The sequence below is a fragment of the Aythya marila genome (assembly GCF_965140915.1).
Source record: "Aythya marila genome assembly, chromosome: 4".
NCBI classification, from domain to species: Eukaryota; Metazoa; Chordata; class Aves; order Anseriformes; family Anatidae; genus Aythya; species Aythya marila.
The window spans coordinates 68,614,862-68,629,598 of NC_139045.1; the positions used below are offsets into that span (position 1 = coordinate 68,614,862).

Genomic DNA, 14,737 nt, shown 5'->3' on the forward strand with positions numbered 1-14,737 from the left:
CGCTAACAGTCCCCACTAAACCATTTCCCTAAGCTCTACATCTAAACGTCTTTTAAAGACCTCCAGGGATGGTGACTCCACCACTTCCCTGGGCAGCCTGTTCCAGTGCCTCACAACCCTTTCAGTGAAGAAGTTCTTCCTAACATCTAGCCTAAAACTCCCCTGGCTCAACTTAAACCCATTCCCCCTCGTCCTGTCACCAGGCACGTGGGAGAACAGGCCAACCCCCACCTCGCTACAGCCTCCCTTGAGGTACCTAAAAAGAGCGATAAGGTCGCCCCTGAGCCTCCTCTTCTCCAGGCTGAACAAGCCCAGCTCCCTCAGCCGCTCCTCGTAGGACTTGTTCTCCAGGCCCCTCACCAGCTTCATCGTCCTTCTCTGTACCCGCTCAAGCACCTGCGCTTCATCTACAGAAAATCTTGTTCCAGCACATTTTAGCAGTCATCCTTTTACTTGTTTCTGGGATAAAAGGCTTTGCCTGCAGAACCGGGTAGCTCCGGTAGTATCTGGAATTGCAACCTGATGTCTACTGCCCTTAAAGTTTTCCTACTCGTCTTATTCCAGATGCTGCTGGTATTCTTCTGGCTTGAACTCAACTGGCTTGATATGCATTTCTGAGATATAATCAACTTTCCTGTGACAGAGCCACACTGAGTAGGTACATCACCCAATAGGCGCAATTGCCTACATTCATAAAACCAAAGGTTGATTTTAACAGAGAAGCAGGAGAAAGGCCATCATCGTGCCTCCACGTTGAGGAAGAGCTCCTACACTACTCATGAGTGAAGTTCCCACCATCCAAAAAGAATGTTTTCAAAAAAGACACTTGTAAGAAGGTTCCTGTGCAATTAACAGGGTACCTGCAAGTTACTTATTCACACAAGCTTAACAGGGAGGTGGCTCACCAAAAGGACGTTTCACCAAACCAAGACAGGAGAGATGATAAGCTTTAGTACAAGATTTCCTGTCACACAGCACCAGTTGGCCTCCATCACCACAACGGAAACAATCATCTTCAGATTCCTTCTTCCCTTCATTTTTCGTTCTGCGTCTCCGTGTTCTCTTTTTGGTCTTTTTGCCTTTTTCTTCTGAGGCATTAGTGGAAGAATTCTAAAAGATTAAGTTGCAAATCCGTAAATGCCAGTTTTGCAAAAGACAAATATTACACAAACAAGCAAAACTGTTGGCATTCCTGGCAGACAGCACACACAGGCAAACGTTTGACTTGGTACAGACCTGTCTAGAGCCTCATGGTGCCTATCCATGTTAATAAAACCCACACTAACTCTTATAAAAAGACAAATAGAAACCACCTCTTGTCCCTACAGTTCCTTCCTATTGGTAAGCTCTTCCACTTTCTTATGACTTAAAAAAAAGTCTTCCAATTTCCAGTCTAATCTACTTATGGCTAATTTGCCTCTATTTTGTAGTTGCACTGCCAATCACTTCAATATCCTTTTTTTTTCCTCTTCCAGTTATGAGTAAATTACACTGGAATTATTAAAACCAGCATCCAATTCTATTCTTTGAAAAACACACAGCAGCGTTTCAGGAATTGTAACTGTGTACATTACATGGGGTATTAACTATGTACATGTCCTTCTACTGGAGGACAGGTTTCAAGTTAACCTGACATGAATCACACAGGCCATTTCGCAACAGTTTTACGTCTCCCCTGCCTCCCCACTTCAAAACTCACAATTTTTTATTCTTTAGTTCAACTTCAACTGGAAGATCTTTAATGCCTTTAGTGCACATTTTAGATTTAAACTGCAAAGTCAGAAAAACCTCACTGGCTATAGTTGAGCTCTGGAGGATAGGGTTTACCCAATAAACATTCAGTTTTGTGCTACCATCTCTCCCTGAATTCACTCTAATGAAGCACTCGAGCACCTATGGTCAGTTTGTTCTTAGTTCCTAGTTCCTATAACCTTTCCCCTCCTTCATACTTCAGAGGTGATTGGGATTAACCAGAAGTTATTCCCCTCTGCACCCACTTTTATTGCTTCTGATTCCAAAAGCTAGTGCCAGTAGCTAGCAATGTTTCTTATTCAGGAGCTAAAGTGATTATCCCTTATCATAACATAAAGCTGGTCTACCTAGACATACCCTAAAAGAAAAACCAAAGCTACTAATTTGACAAGACATTGTCAACTTATCTTGATATATTACTTGCCTTTGGTCTGTCCCCAAGAAATCCACTGCAGTTTGGGGCGCCACATTTGCAGACTGTTTTTTCATTGCCCAGACAGTCAAGGTTGTAATTGAAAGTCAGCTCCGTCCCTGAGTGAGATGAGACACACTCTTTTATTATGAAGGACAAGGTAATGAAGCCTATCAAAATTATTACAAACAAATAAAGGTTTTATTATCTGTCTTCTGGTTCTGTACTTGCTTGTCAATTTATTATCGTAAGATTTTTTACCCTTTACTGCTCACAAGCACTGACAATGATTAACTAGGTACCAGTACTGCACAATGTCTTATGCAGTTACATTTTAAAGCACGCTAGTTTGACTTTACAAAACTGCATGTGCGTAGTCTGCACATTATAGATATCCATATATATGTAGCTGTTGATATAGATATAGGTAATATAGCTGTATACAGACGTGTGCATGTATGCATTTCAATATTGTAAAAACAAACCAGAACATACATATTTTCAAACATATTTTAAACACTCACTCTAAGTCTATCTTCAGTTGAAGAAAAGATGCAGAAATACTGTTTGAGATCACTGAAACAAAAACTGCTCTACTCTTGACAGACAACACAAAGCGACTGCACAGATACTAACTATATTTAAAGAATTCACTATTAAGAAATATTACAGTAAAAGGAACACCACAAAACATCTCTTCCATGTTCTATATAAAATATTTTACTGAATCAGTTAAACCACGACCTTGCACTGATTTAGCATATCCATGTAAACGTTTAGCTTAGTGAATTAAAATAAAACCAACACAAACTGAAATACCTGCAGGAATGTCACACACGGCAAAGAGGCCGACACGAGTGTCTCCATTTACTGTCCATTTTAGAGTTTCACAATTTGGTTGGCAGCTGTGATTCATAAAACGAGAATAGTTTCCTTTGGGGCCAGCATCAATAATACGGTCCTGGAGATCAAATCAGCAACAGAGTGAATGTTTTTCTCCCTCCCATCACAAAAAAAAAAGCATTTCCATAAATTATTTCAGTAGTTACATTCAAAACAGACATGGTTTTGCTACTCAGAAACTTAAAAGTAAACCAATATTACATGTTGTATTGAAAACTGTAGTGTCCCAGGTGGCCTGGAATGAGACACTCCCAAAGCAATACTCATGATCTAGCTCACCTTGTCCCAGAACCCATCTCAGCCACATGGCAGGATAAGCGTTCTTGTGAGCACTCTGCTGGTCATGTAAAATTCCCCTCACTCCAAAAAGCTTTAAAATTCAAAATCAGTCCATTTACTCTTTACTTTGCATTCAAAAAGCTGTTATGCATTTACAAGTACTGTGCTTTATGGTATTTACCACGTCACTGCATGGCTACTTGCAGAGATTACCAGATTTCCACCAGCTTTCTTTCCCCAGATCAGCCTATTTTGAACAAAAACAAGTTCTTGGTAAACTAAAGAAGTCCTATCCCTAGACACAATTGCCTTTTAAGTTCTACCTCCGCCAAACATACCAGACAATAAACAAATAAAATAAAACCTTGAAATATCCAGAATTTGAAACAATGTTTCATTGCAGAGCTGCTTGAGAGAGCTTTGCTTATTTACGAAAAATATTGCACCATTCTGTCACTGAGGCAGAACTACAGTATTTTAGTTATTAAGGTTTGCTTCCAACTCATTTTTATAATGCACATGCAAAATTTTCATGACTACATGCACATACATTCAGCCCCCCTAACTGCATTTATAGGTCAACCTACAAATGGCACAGACATTTGTGAAAGGCAGAACCACGATGGTTATTTACTAACTACAGCAAGAGTCAAATGCACATTCAGTTCAGATATTTAATGAGCTGACATTGTGTGCCAGCTTAGTAGAAGGGTGAGTAACTTAAGTGTTTAGAGAAACATGGTTTCATCCTTAGGCTGTGCAATAACTCCTTAGTTAGAGGGCTAACTAAACCTGTAGCTTTAGAAATATAGAGCAGTACAACCTTGGGCAAAAGAAATGATTAGGACTGCAAAAATATGAAGCCAATTCTTCTTTGCTTGGGGATACTTTCATATATCTGAAGCAGCCTTAGAACTATATTCCACAGTACTCACAAGTGAGATTTCTTTTTTAGTTGAAGTTTTGGAAAACGTATTGCTAATTAAGTCTTTCAGCTACAGCATTATTTCCCAAAACTTCACACTTTCTCCTAAAAGTAGGCAGATAAATACTTTTGCTATACTTTATTTCAAGCAGCAAAGCACAAAAGGTACAGACCTTAACATATACTTTATTACATTACCTACTTAGAACCAATGAGGTACATTATAGATATACATAGAGAGAAAAAGGAGCAAGCAGGCACAGAAGATACAACATTGTAAATACATGAAACAGTGGAGCATCACAGGTGTGTGTTCAAACACACAGGAACATCAAGTGTCCCCCGAGGTTATCAAAAGTAGGAAGAGAAGTCAAAATAGCATTAGTTAAACAACAGAAGGAGATTTAAAATACTCTACCTTATCGATAGTAAGCATATAGAAGTGAGTAATGTCATTTTCATGTGCATATTTGATTCTTGCCATACATTCCTCTTCATCAATTAGCTCACCAACATACTCATTCACAAACTCTCCCTGAAAGATACCAAGTATCACTGGTAAAGTATATACCAAACCCACAGAGGACATCACAAGTTACCAAATCTTTGCTAGGCAAGAATCATTCATACCTTTTTAATGTCCCTCTTCGCAACCAGACCCCACCCTTTGCCGTCCGTTTTGATGATCTTCGTCTCAGGGTATTGACGTTTTGTAAAGCACTGGTTTTGGCATCGTTCTCCTGCTGGGCAAACTTGTGGATGACACTCGTACATCAGCATCCGATTGAGGCACTCGGAATCGAAGCCACAAGGGTTTTCATCTGTGGGTTTGCAGTTGCACTTGGGAATCTCAGAAATGTCAGCAGTGTATATCTGTACTTTACCACAAGGTTTATTCACCTGAATAAGACATTAAAATTGTTCAAATATCACTTCAAAACTTTAAATATATTGTATGAGTTATTACAGCTGTTACTAATTTGCTTTTGCAACATTAGGTGTTCCAACAGAAACAAAATTTCATAATTACTTGGCTCTAAAGAAAGCGCAGTTACCAACGCATCATTACAACCTCTCCTCCCCATCACACCATTCAGCTCTTACTTTCCAGTGCTAGCCTAGACCTCTGAGTACAGAGTGGGTCTTCCTCAAATTTTACCTTAATATGCTTGTACGGTGGAGGTTTACGTTCGCTTTCTTGGGTTTCTTTGGCTTCTCGCTGTAACTTTATTTCTCGAAATCGAGCTTCAGCTTCTTGCAAAGCTAAAAGAGATTGTCATATCAAAAAAAAAAAAATTAGAAAGAATCACTCCTGTCGAGTTGACCTGCTTAGTACCATGTGTGTTAGAGAAACATGCTCTAATTCCTAGCTAAACCATTAATTGGCTTCCAACCAATGCTTCTGGAGTGTTAATGCTCTTAACAAATTTATCAGTTCTACTGCCTGAGTTATACTCATTTGCTTTTCAAAAAGCCTAAGTCATCAGAAATAATTTCAATCAGATGCTATGTTTTTAAAAATCATGATAATAACACTTTAGTTCAAAGTTAGTAATAGTGACTACTGGTCAAAAAAGTTTTGTACTTCAATATTGTAAAACAAATGCACAGATACAGTCCTGAGGCTACGTGTGAAGAAAGTAAAGCATGCATATCGCAAGTTTATTTTTCTTTACTTTTAGCTATGTACCATTTTTGAAGACTTTTCCAATTCCTTTAATTCCCTGGTATCTACTCCCTCTGTCTCCCTCCATATACGGGAACACCCGTGCTTGGTGCGTCCAAAAGTAATCCTTGGAACCAAAGAAAAACACAGGAAATTCTCCGATTTCGTGCTTCATTTTCTGGATATTTGGTGGAACGTTTTTCGGATGGCAAACTTCTGCAGGCCACCATCTAGCACAGAAGTACAAATAGAAAAGCACAGCAATTTAGTAAAGCTTTTTCAGCAAGTTTAACAAAATCACCTTGAGTGGCAGTAACTGATAATTATTTTCAAATATAGGATGAAAAAAAAAAATGCCTCAAACTGAAAACCAAATCAAAACACCCTGAAGTAAACTTTAAATCCCCTCCTCCCCACACTCCAACTCACTGGGCAGAGGAAGAAGATTAGGCTAGAAAACAAAAGCCCACACTCAGATCTGTAGGACTTTCACTTGTCTGCAAGATAAGCATACACATAAAGCTCCTCATATCTGGTTAGCAAAAGCATCTTTAACAAAGTCTGCGATCTCTGTAATTGTCAAAGATTAAGAGACAGCTGATAACAGCTATTAAGGCTTTCCAGGGTAAACCCCACCCACCTCTATCTCACCCAAATCTCAATGCAGTGTAAAACCTTGACAGCTTGATTGACTTATCTGCCAGTCAGGAAGGTAGCAATTTAGCCAATTACAAGTTATACAAGCTTAATTATTCGAAGAGATCTCTGAAACAAAAGGGGTTGAAGGCATCCTTAGTAGAAGCACACATCAGGAGACTCAGGAGGAGTCCTGTGAAGATACTGCCATGGCAGAGAGCAACAGCAAAGCTTTAAAGTCTTGGGACTGGGGTGCTAAGCACAGCAACAGCTCCACGTGAGGTGGGATCCCTCGTTCAGAGAAATGAGAAGTGTGCGTGCAGCAAGGTTGGCCTACAGAAGAAACCAGCTATATGACACTTTATTAAAACACTCTACTATTACTGTAAAAGAAAATAAATTGTTCATCAGACCTGTAATTTCCCAGTTTAACCCAAATAATATCCTGGAAATGGAGTTTCTTCCCTGCCCTGCAGTCGTTGCAGTACCAGCTCCCATCTGGCATTTCAATGTTTAAACAGTCTGGGTGAAACGCTGCAGGACATGACTCGCAGCACAACAAGCTTCCTCCTTCCGAGAAAAAAAAAAAAAAAAAAAAAAAAAAAAAAAGATTGAAAAACATCAAGACAAAAAAAAAGTTTTGCATTCCAACCAGATTCAAAGCAGTGCGGTACATATGTGGTAGGTTCAGCCAGAAAAAAATGGTTAAAACCATGCCAGTCTGCAACAAACGTATCATTTAGTTGTGTACCGAAACCAAAGGATCCTGACTCATTTGAATGCCTGGCAGACTCGGGGTTAGTGATACATACAAATTAACAAGCAAGCTAGTTACAAAAAAGCCAGAATAATGTACCACAAAGTAAAATTACTTCATTTTAACAATTATAATATATTTAACATAGTTTAATATATATTAAGAATTTACTGTATGTAAAATTTGGACAACAAAAATTAAGCCTAATCAGATTTCTCTGATGTTTTTTTTCCTCGGGAGAAGAGGTGGGGAACAAGATTGTTAGTTTGTTCCATGAATTAACAAGTAGAAAGTTAGCTGCTGCTTAGCAAGCTGCTACACTGCATGTTAATTTGTTAACAAATCAGGTAAACCCTCGTTGCCACCGTTTAATCAGCACTACGTGTTTTGTGGTTCTCAATATGAAATAAATTTATTATACAACATAAAGGAAAACATCCTTAATTAGTGGCCCGCCTGGCAACAACTACTACGGATTCAATTTGCTGTCTGCTATTAAACTGAAAGCAACTCTTAAAATATTTATGTTTTAATATTACATATTAGCAATAAAGAAACACAAAAAGAGCTTCAGTACATTGCACACAGGAAAGAACAGAGGACTTCTCATTATGCGTCTCTGGCAAAGAATTAAATTAGGCTTCTGGTTGCTGGACAAAGTCCAAGTGAAAACATTCTTTAGTAAATTATATCTGCAAAAAAAAAAGGATACTCAAAAACTTAAAGCAGCACAAGCCAACCTGAAGTTATTTCAATATCTAAGGGAGTCAAACACTTTTCTAATAACTTTGTGTAGACAGATTAGTAAATAAAATGTAAATTGAAGAATAAAGCATTTTGCTGTTACATATACGTAAGAGCTTTGCATCAGTTTACCTTTTGAACACACAAAGCACCAGCTCACATTGACATGCGCATGATGACTTTTCCCTTTCATGGCAGTGAAATGATTCGTACAAACAATGCTGTTGGAAGCGATGACTGCACATCCTGCAGCAATGCAAACGTCTCCAGCATGGTATGCAACAGGACAGCGAACACAACGCATCATCTTTCCTAGCAAAGCAGAATACTGCCATATTATTTTTGAACAACACCCATCTCTTATTTGATCTAAAAAACTCGTATTATTACCCGAGGTAGCCTATATACACAAAAAAATATATCAGCTACATCGTCAACATCTGCATATTTACGTTCAGCAACAATACTGTTTTAACAAAAGGTTTTTAAAGAACATTATACTGAGATTAAAGCACTACACTACTTAACCGTGAAGGCTTTAGCTGTGAACAACCAAGTAGACAAGCTTTCCTCAGTCATGCAGTTTTGTCTACACATGTTGCCCCAAGCTAAAAATACACATGGAGTCACATCTTCACGTTCAGCAATGTGCATTTGCAGATTTTGCCCTTGCTCTGTGTGCCCTGTCTCTCACTGACTACCATATATGCATTTCATTCTCTCTTGAGAAGAAAACATGCCTAGCCATAGATAATTTAAAGCTAGTTTAAAAAGACCATAAACAAGGTAAATACTAACATTGACAACAATTATGCAATTATTATTATTTAAAAAAAAATCTGAATCAATGGTACACATATGCCTGAAATTGCAGCTTGGAGCTACTACATAAACAAATTCCTTACCTTAACAGACCGTAAACAGACTTAATTTATCAGGCATTAAAATGTAAAAATGAAACTACCTTTTGAAATTCGTGGATGGGAGGGGTTACTAACATGACAACTTAGGCAGCTGTGGAGAGGACATCGAAAACCCCTGTTCTCAAAAACAGTTAGATGGAATTTTTTCACACAGGCTTCATGGTAGAATTTTCCACAGTGAGAGACGACACAGCGTTTCAGATCTGCCTTTCTCTCTTTACACACAAAACAGGTATGCACACCTAGTGGCAAAAGTAATGAAAATAATGTAACTAACTTTTCATCCAAATGTGTATTTAAAATGTTTTTTTTGTTTGTTTGTTTGTTTTTTTTTTTTAATCACACAGTCACATGTAGGGGAGGTGTTGTGTTTTCTTTTAAAATGAAAGCAAATTATATTATTGGATAGAGCAATTTATTTGCTTTAACTCTTCAGCATTAAATACTGATCTGTTTAGATACAGAAAAAATAAAATCAAACAAAGCAAAAAATAAAGTTACAATGCAAACCCACTGCAGTTAAAGTGTACGCAACACCCAAAGCCTCACTGATCTGCTTTTATGTTCTTATTCATAAGCAACAGTATGCCAGGACAACTGAATTTTTTGTTAAAGCAATGAAACTGGATGATTGGTTGTCTGTGATCCTGTATAATTCGAAGCGGGTCCACCAACCTAGGACAAATATCTGCCAATCTTTTCTCTGGACTGCTTGGATCAACCTTATTTTGAAGCAGTCTTTTTCCAGCAAGGCTCACCACATGTTCTGAACTGAACTTATGAGCAAGAACACAAATGTTTTATGTAATATTTTCGATTAAAAACTTCCAAGCAGTTATTATAGGATTAAAAGCAAATGAAATTAATAGCAATAAGGTAGTCTTTTAATAGGAAAAGCAAGAGATTGATACAGACACACAAAGAACTGAAAAAGGACTTAAAATGTTTCACTTGCTGCTTTTTAGGTCTTTTTTAGGATTTCTTAGGTCTTTGTGACAGACATTAATTCTACTCTGTAATTGTAGTCAGCAAAGAATCTGCAATTATGAAGGCAGTGGAATTCAGGGCAAATCAGCCAAGTTGCAAGAGAGCTCTCACTGAAAACAGAGTGAGCTTCCTAAAACATGGCAAAGTTACAACAGCAGAATTCCCACCCTGTCAGGCACCATGGGATAAGTATAGTTTATTCATAGATACATACTCTGTCCAGGATGATTTCCTGTAACAATGTATGAGAAAACTACAACTTTTTTTTTCTTTTATTAATAGAAAGGGACAAACTTGCCTGATGTACATTCACTACAAATGAATTTTCCTGCAGGTCTTCCAGAGAGCCCAAGGCAGCTTACATGAAAAGCTCGATAGCAAAGTCCTTCACACAGTAGGAGATCACCTGTTTTTTCACACAGCTTTTACAACACAAAGGCATTGAATGTTAAAGAAAAGTTCATATGTGGAAAAAACTGTTTTCTTTATTCCTTGTCATATATTGCTCCTCAGAAATCTCTTTTCCCATTGTTGAAATCAAATTTAACAAGTGAAGACAATTCTACAAGCATCATCACATGCCCTTGCTTCCAGTAGAAACAATTATTTGTCATTAAACTGCTTAAACTGCTAGAAACACCACTCATAGAAATATGGTTCATGAGTAAATACAATTTGACAGAAAAAAGGAAAAGAAAAAAGCTCTAAGAATTTTTTCCCTGAGCACACTGATGCATCTGAGTCGTGTTAAAAAGCATCCTTATTTCCCTTTTCTTTGGCAAAAAAGAAATTAATCTAGGAGGCACAATGAATCTTCAATGCCCAGGCTGTTAGCAATGACACATGCATAACTAAAAATGAACTCGACAATAATGCTGGCAGAATTTAAGTGATTAGCCAATAATTAAAGATAGATATAACCTCATCATCACTATGTACAAGAAGAAATAGAAATATAACTCCTTGTCCAGTCTCCTAGAAACAAACATAATCTGCCCAGAGGTATTGTGTTATCCTTTCGTAATCTAAGAACAGTGTTAGAATAGTTTCAGGAAGGGTTCTGCTTTCAATATACAGGCTTTGCTCCTCGTGCAGTGCTCACTCAGAAGTGCAGAACCAACTGTGTTATATTTCCTTCACTTTATGAACAGATAAGCAAGCAGCTCTTCCCAATCATTTAACTAGTTACACTACAACATTCATGCACTTACTCTGAGGTACAAATTATGTTTATTTTACAGACCTGGAAACTAAAACAGAAAGGCTAAGTCATGTATTTGAGATCAAGGAAAAAGAAATTAGGGATCAAGAAAAAAAGAAATTAGGAATGAAGAATTCCATTTACTGACGTGGGGACCTGATCACTTATATCTCCTCCGTGAGACATGCACAATAAACCTGTTTCTGGCCTAATGTCATTTTCACCTTTAAAAAGACCTTTTCTAGGAAACCTCAGAAACCACAGCTCCCTGCCCCAGCTAACATCTCTCACCTGACACACATATTCTTTTTTTGTTCCTGCTCCTCGCTCAGATTTTTTGGATGATATAGACACTTCAGTCTGAGTTTCATCAGCACTTTCATAGGGAGACTCTGAGCGCTCATCTCCTTGGCCATCGGAGATCTGAAGATTAAACATACATGTTAGAGAAAGCAGTCACGTATGGTGCAGTTTGTTCAGAATATCAACTGAAGCAGACGGCAATTCAGGCTAACAGACTGAGGCACATTCTTTTGGGTTTATTTCCCCACCTTTAAAGGAAAAAATGGATTAAAACCAGAGTATGTATTTGTGCAAGTCTCTGCAATAACAACCATTTTCACAAATTCAACAGCTGCTAAAGCAAAATACCAAGACTTTGTAATATGGCATTTTATTCATACTCAGCTCTATGATCTAGTTAGTCAGGAGTGCCCAGCCAGTAACACGGGGACATTCTCAGATTCCTTGATTAAAGTTTGAATATGTGCTTTACGAGACACTAATAGTTCATTTCAGAAACTTAGTAAAACCTTATGCTGCATATGAAAGTCTCCTACCCAAATATTCTCCTAGAAAGTGGGACCAATATGTAGAAGAAGAAAAAAAATACGTTCGTAGAATGTTATAACTAACAATGAATTCAAAAAGATGACTCTGTTATGGATAAATCTTATGTAACAAATCTAGATGTGTTAGAGGATCTTTTTAATATCCATAATTTACTTTAGGGAAAAGAAAGTAATACTTAGGAGAAAATATAGGGCATTTTTCAGTTCAATAGAATTTAGGGCTGGAATGCAGAAATGAGTCATTTGTCTTATCTCTTGTTACAGCATAAAATGCAGAATTTCAAATTGCTGCCCCCAGACTGAACTCAAAGAACTGTTTGGCTAAGTACATTCTCCAGGAGAGCATCCCAATTTGCATTGCAAAACAAACCTGCCACCTCTCTTGAAGCTTATTCTAATGGCTATTCACACATACCATCAAAAATACTGCCTCATGCCCCTTTTGAGTTGTCTAACTGCAAATCACAGCTGATGATGGTTTCTCAAGGGGTTTCACCTACATTAAAAGTCCTTTGGAACCAGATTTTTTCCTCCTGTGGAAGCAAGCTGCAATTAAGCCCGTTTCAATCCTATTTGGATTGAAGACCACATTTAGCCAGAATGAGGTCTCAATTTCTCACTACGGATTTTTTTCCAGCTTCAAGAGGATTTTAGTGGGTTTTCTCTAAACCTTATCTGTACTTTACAAAGGCTGTTGAAAAATCAGGCATGAGAACACCACAAGCCTCCCAAGCACTATATTCAAATCAAATCAACATCCTGCTCCTCTCCACTACTTCTGTTCCCCTTGGCTAAGGCTCTCCCTGAGCATTTTCAACACAGCACTGAAACTCACTGTAAACTGCCAGAGTGCTCAAGAGATCATTTTGCCAATAGCTGTTTGTCAGGACACAGGCAAACTTTATATGAAGAATTTGCTTTCTGCTTTCAGATGTACAATCTTATATTTATCTACAGTAAAGCACATTTGATTAAAACCTGTCCTGCTCACCAAGTAATGGAGACAGCTACATGCAACCTCCCTATGAGCCAATCTCCACACCGTGTGCAAATTTATTAGAAGTGATTTATTTTGAAATCAGAGATAAAAATGTGAAGATGTATCAGGCCTAATATAAGTCTTTATAAAATCCCTTTAGAAATGCAGGCTTTGAGAGATTATTTCTCACCGTTGCTTCCAGCTAGCTTGCATTCCTTCAATTACCATTTGCTCTCTTTGACTTTGTATAAGAATATTTCACAAATTGGATCATATTGACTTTTTTTTTTCCAGATTACTTGCAATGATTTAAATGCATTTTCTCTGTGCAAATGCATACTACTGAAGTGATTCCTGCCTACATTTTACCTATGAATATTTCTACAACTGGATTGATCTTGAGATTCTGCCAGAGGGTTTTAGAAGTGAGTTAAAAGAAACTGCACGTAAAATCATTGCTTTGTTCAGATACGGGGAAACCTCTGTCCTCTGGAAGGAGAGTGGAAATAGCAAACTGCAAACGCAGCTGCACCCTGAGCAGCCAGTTTTTGCTGGGAAGTGGCAGATTAAGAAAGGTAGTACTGGAGTTAAGCAAAAAAACAAAAATGTTTTCCCTTAGGGTTTAAGCGAAGTTACACAACACGCTTATTTCTGTTTAAACTGTTCCCCCAGAAATGCTAATTAGTATAAGCCGTGCACTGCTGTAACTCTAAGGAAAGGTAATCCTGTTGACAGATGACAGCCCTTCAGAAACCCCTCAGATATGGGGCACAAAATCACAAACGTACAAATCATAAATTGAAAACTGTTTTCCTACAAACCTGGAATGTTACTGCCTTAGTTAATGCAATAGCCCTTCATTTACATTAAACGGCTCCTGAGCCAAAGCAGCACTGGCAAGAATTAAACACTACATCCCAAACACGGCCACAAAACCCAATTTCTAGCAGCCTGTTTAAGACAAAACTTGGCAGTTTACAGCAGCCTATAGATTAATGCCGGATTTCAAGCCTGAATACCGACATGCCTAGCATGAAGCAAATACCTTTAGTCATAGAGCTATACAGCAACCAGGCTGAGAGTGTCTTGTGAGACGAGTGTGATCTGCCCTTTGTGACTGCCCGGAGCCCCCCCCGTGTTAAAAACAAGATGCTCGCCAAGCGCCAGCTCTGCACTAAGCAGGGATACCTGCTTGTGGGCTGCTGCAGTGCCAAAGAATCAATACGTGCATAAGCTCAGCATCAGGCTTTTATTGCCTCGTGCAGGCTGCTGCTACAGAGCAAAACCGCTGCCTGGCTGCTGCCGCTACCTGAAGGTTTATCACATCCAACAGTCACGTTATACGTAACTCATACAAAGCTACCATCATCACCACCCATTTTATACCAGCTCATTTTAGGAAGCTCACGAAGGAGAGGGGCTAGCAGATTCCCCCATACAATTGTAAGAAAGGGGAGCATTTCCTGAGGATAATTCAGAGTTTGAACCTAGTCTCAGGCGCTTCATCTCACAGGACAAACACTTTTCTACCGGCCACCTCCCTGTGTAAATATCCCCCATTCTACGCAGCCCTCTTTTGGGTCTGCTCCCTCTGCGGCGAGAGCTCAGCTCCCTCAGGAAAAGCAGAGGATGACAGCAGCAAAGTGAAACGCCTGCCTGTCCCCTTCAGGCCTGCGTGGAAGGGGCTGAGGCAATTTTGGCTGAAAATGTTTCTCGGGGAGG

The 14,737-nt window shown here is 38.6% G+C and overlaps 1 protein-coding gene across 3 annotated transcripts in view; it reads right to left on the reverse strand.

Moving 5' to 3' along the window:
* Positions 1-14,737, reverse strand: part of NSD2 (nuclear receptor binding SET domain protein 2) — an 80,131-nt gene that overhangs the window by 2,971 nt on the left and 62,423 nt on the right. For 2 of the 3 annotated variants that reach the window (XM_082759031.1, XM_082759030.1), the window contains exons 11-22: positions 11,477-11,608; positions 10,283-10,406; positions 9,039-9,239; positions 8,207-8,386; positions 6,987-7,143; positions 5,962-6,167; positions 5,431-5,534; positions 4,902-5,171; positions 4,690-4,806; positions 2,984-3,125; positions 2,177-2,283; positions 906-1,110 (exon numbers count right to left, since the gene is read on the reverse strand). In XM_082759031.1, the coding sequence (XP_082615157.1) occupies positions 906-1,110; positions 2,177-2,283; positions 2,984-3,125; positions 4,690-4,806; positions 4,902-5,171; positions 5,431-5,534; positions 5,962-6,167; positions 6,987-7,143; positions 8,207-8,386; positions 9,039-9,239; positions 10,283-10,406; positions 11,477-11,608 (1,945 nt within the window). Of the gene's footprint in view, positions 1-905; positions 1,111-2,176; positions 2,284-2,983; positions 3,126-4,689; positions 4,807-4,901; positions 5,172-5,430; positions 5,535-5,961; positions 6,168-6,986; positions 7,144-8,206; positions 8,387-9,038; positions 9,240-10,282; positions 10,407-11,476; positions 11,609-14,737 lie in introns of those variants that run through there. The other variant, XM_082759032.1, reaches the window with a different exon arrangement.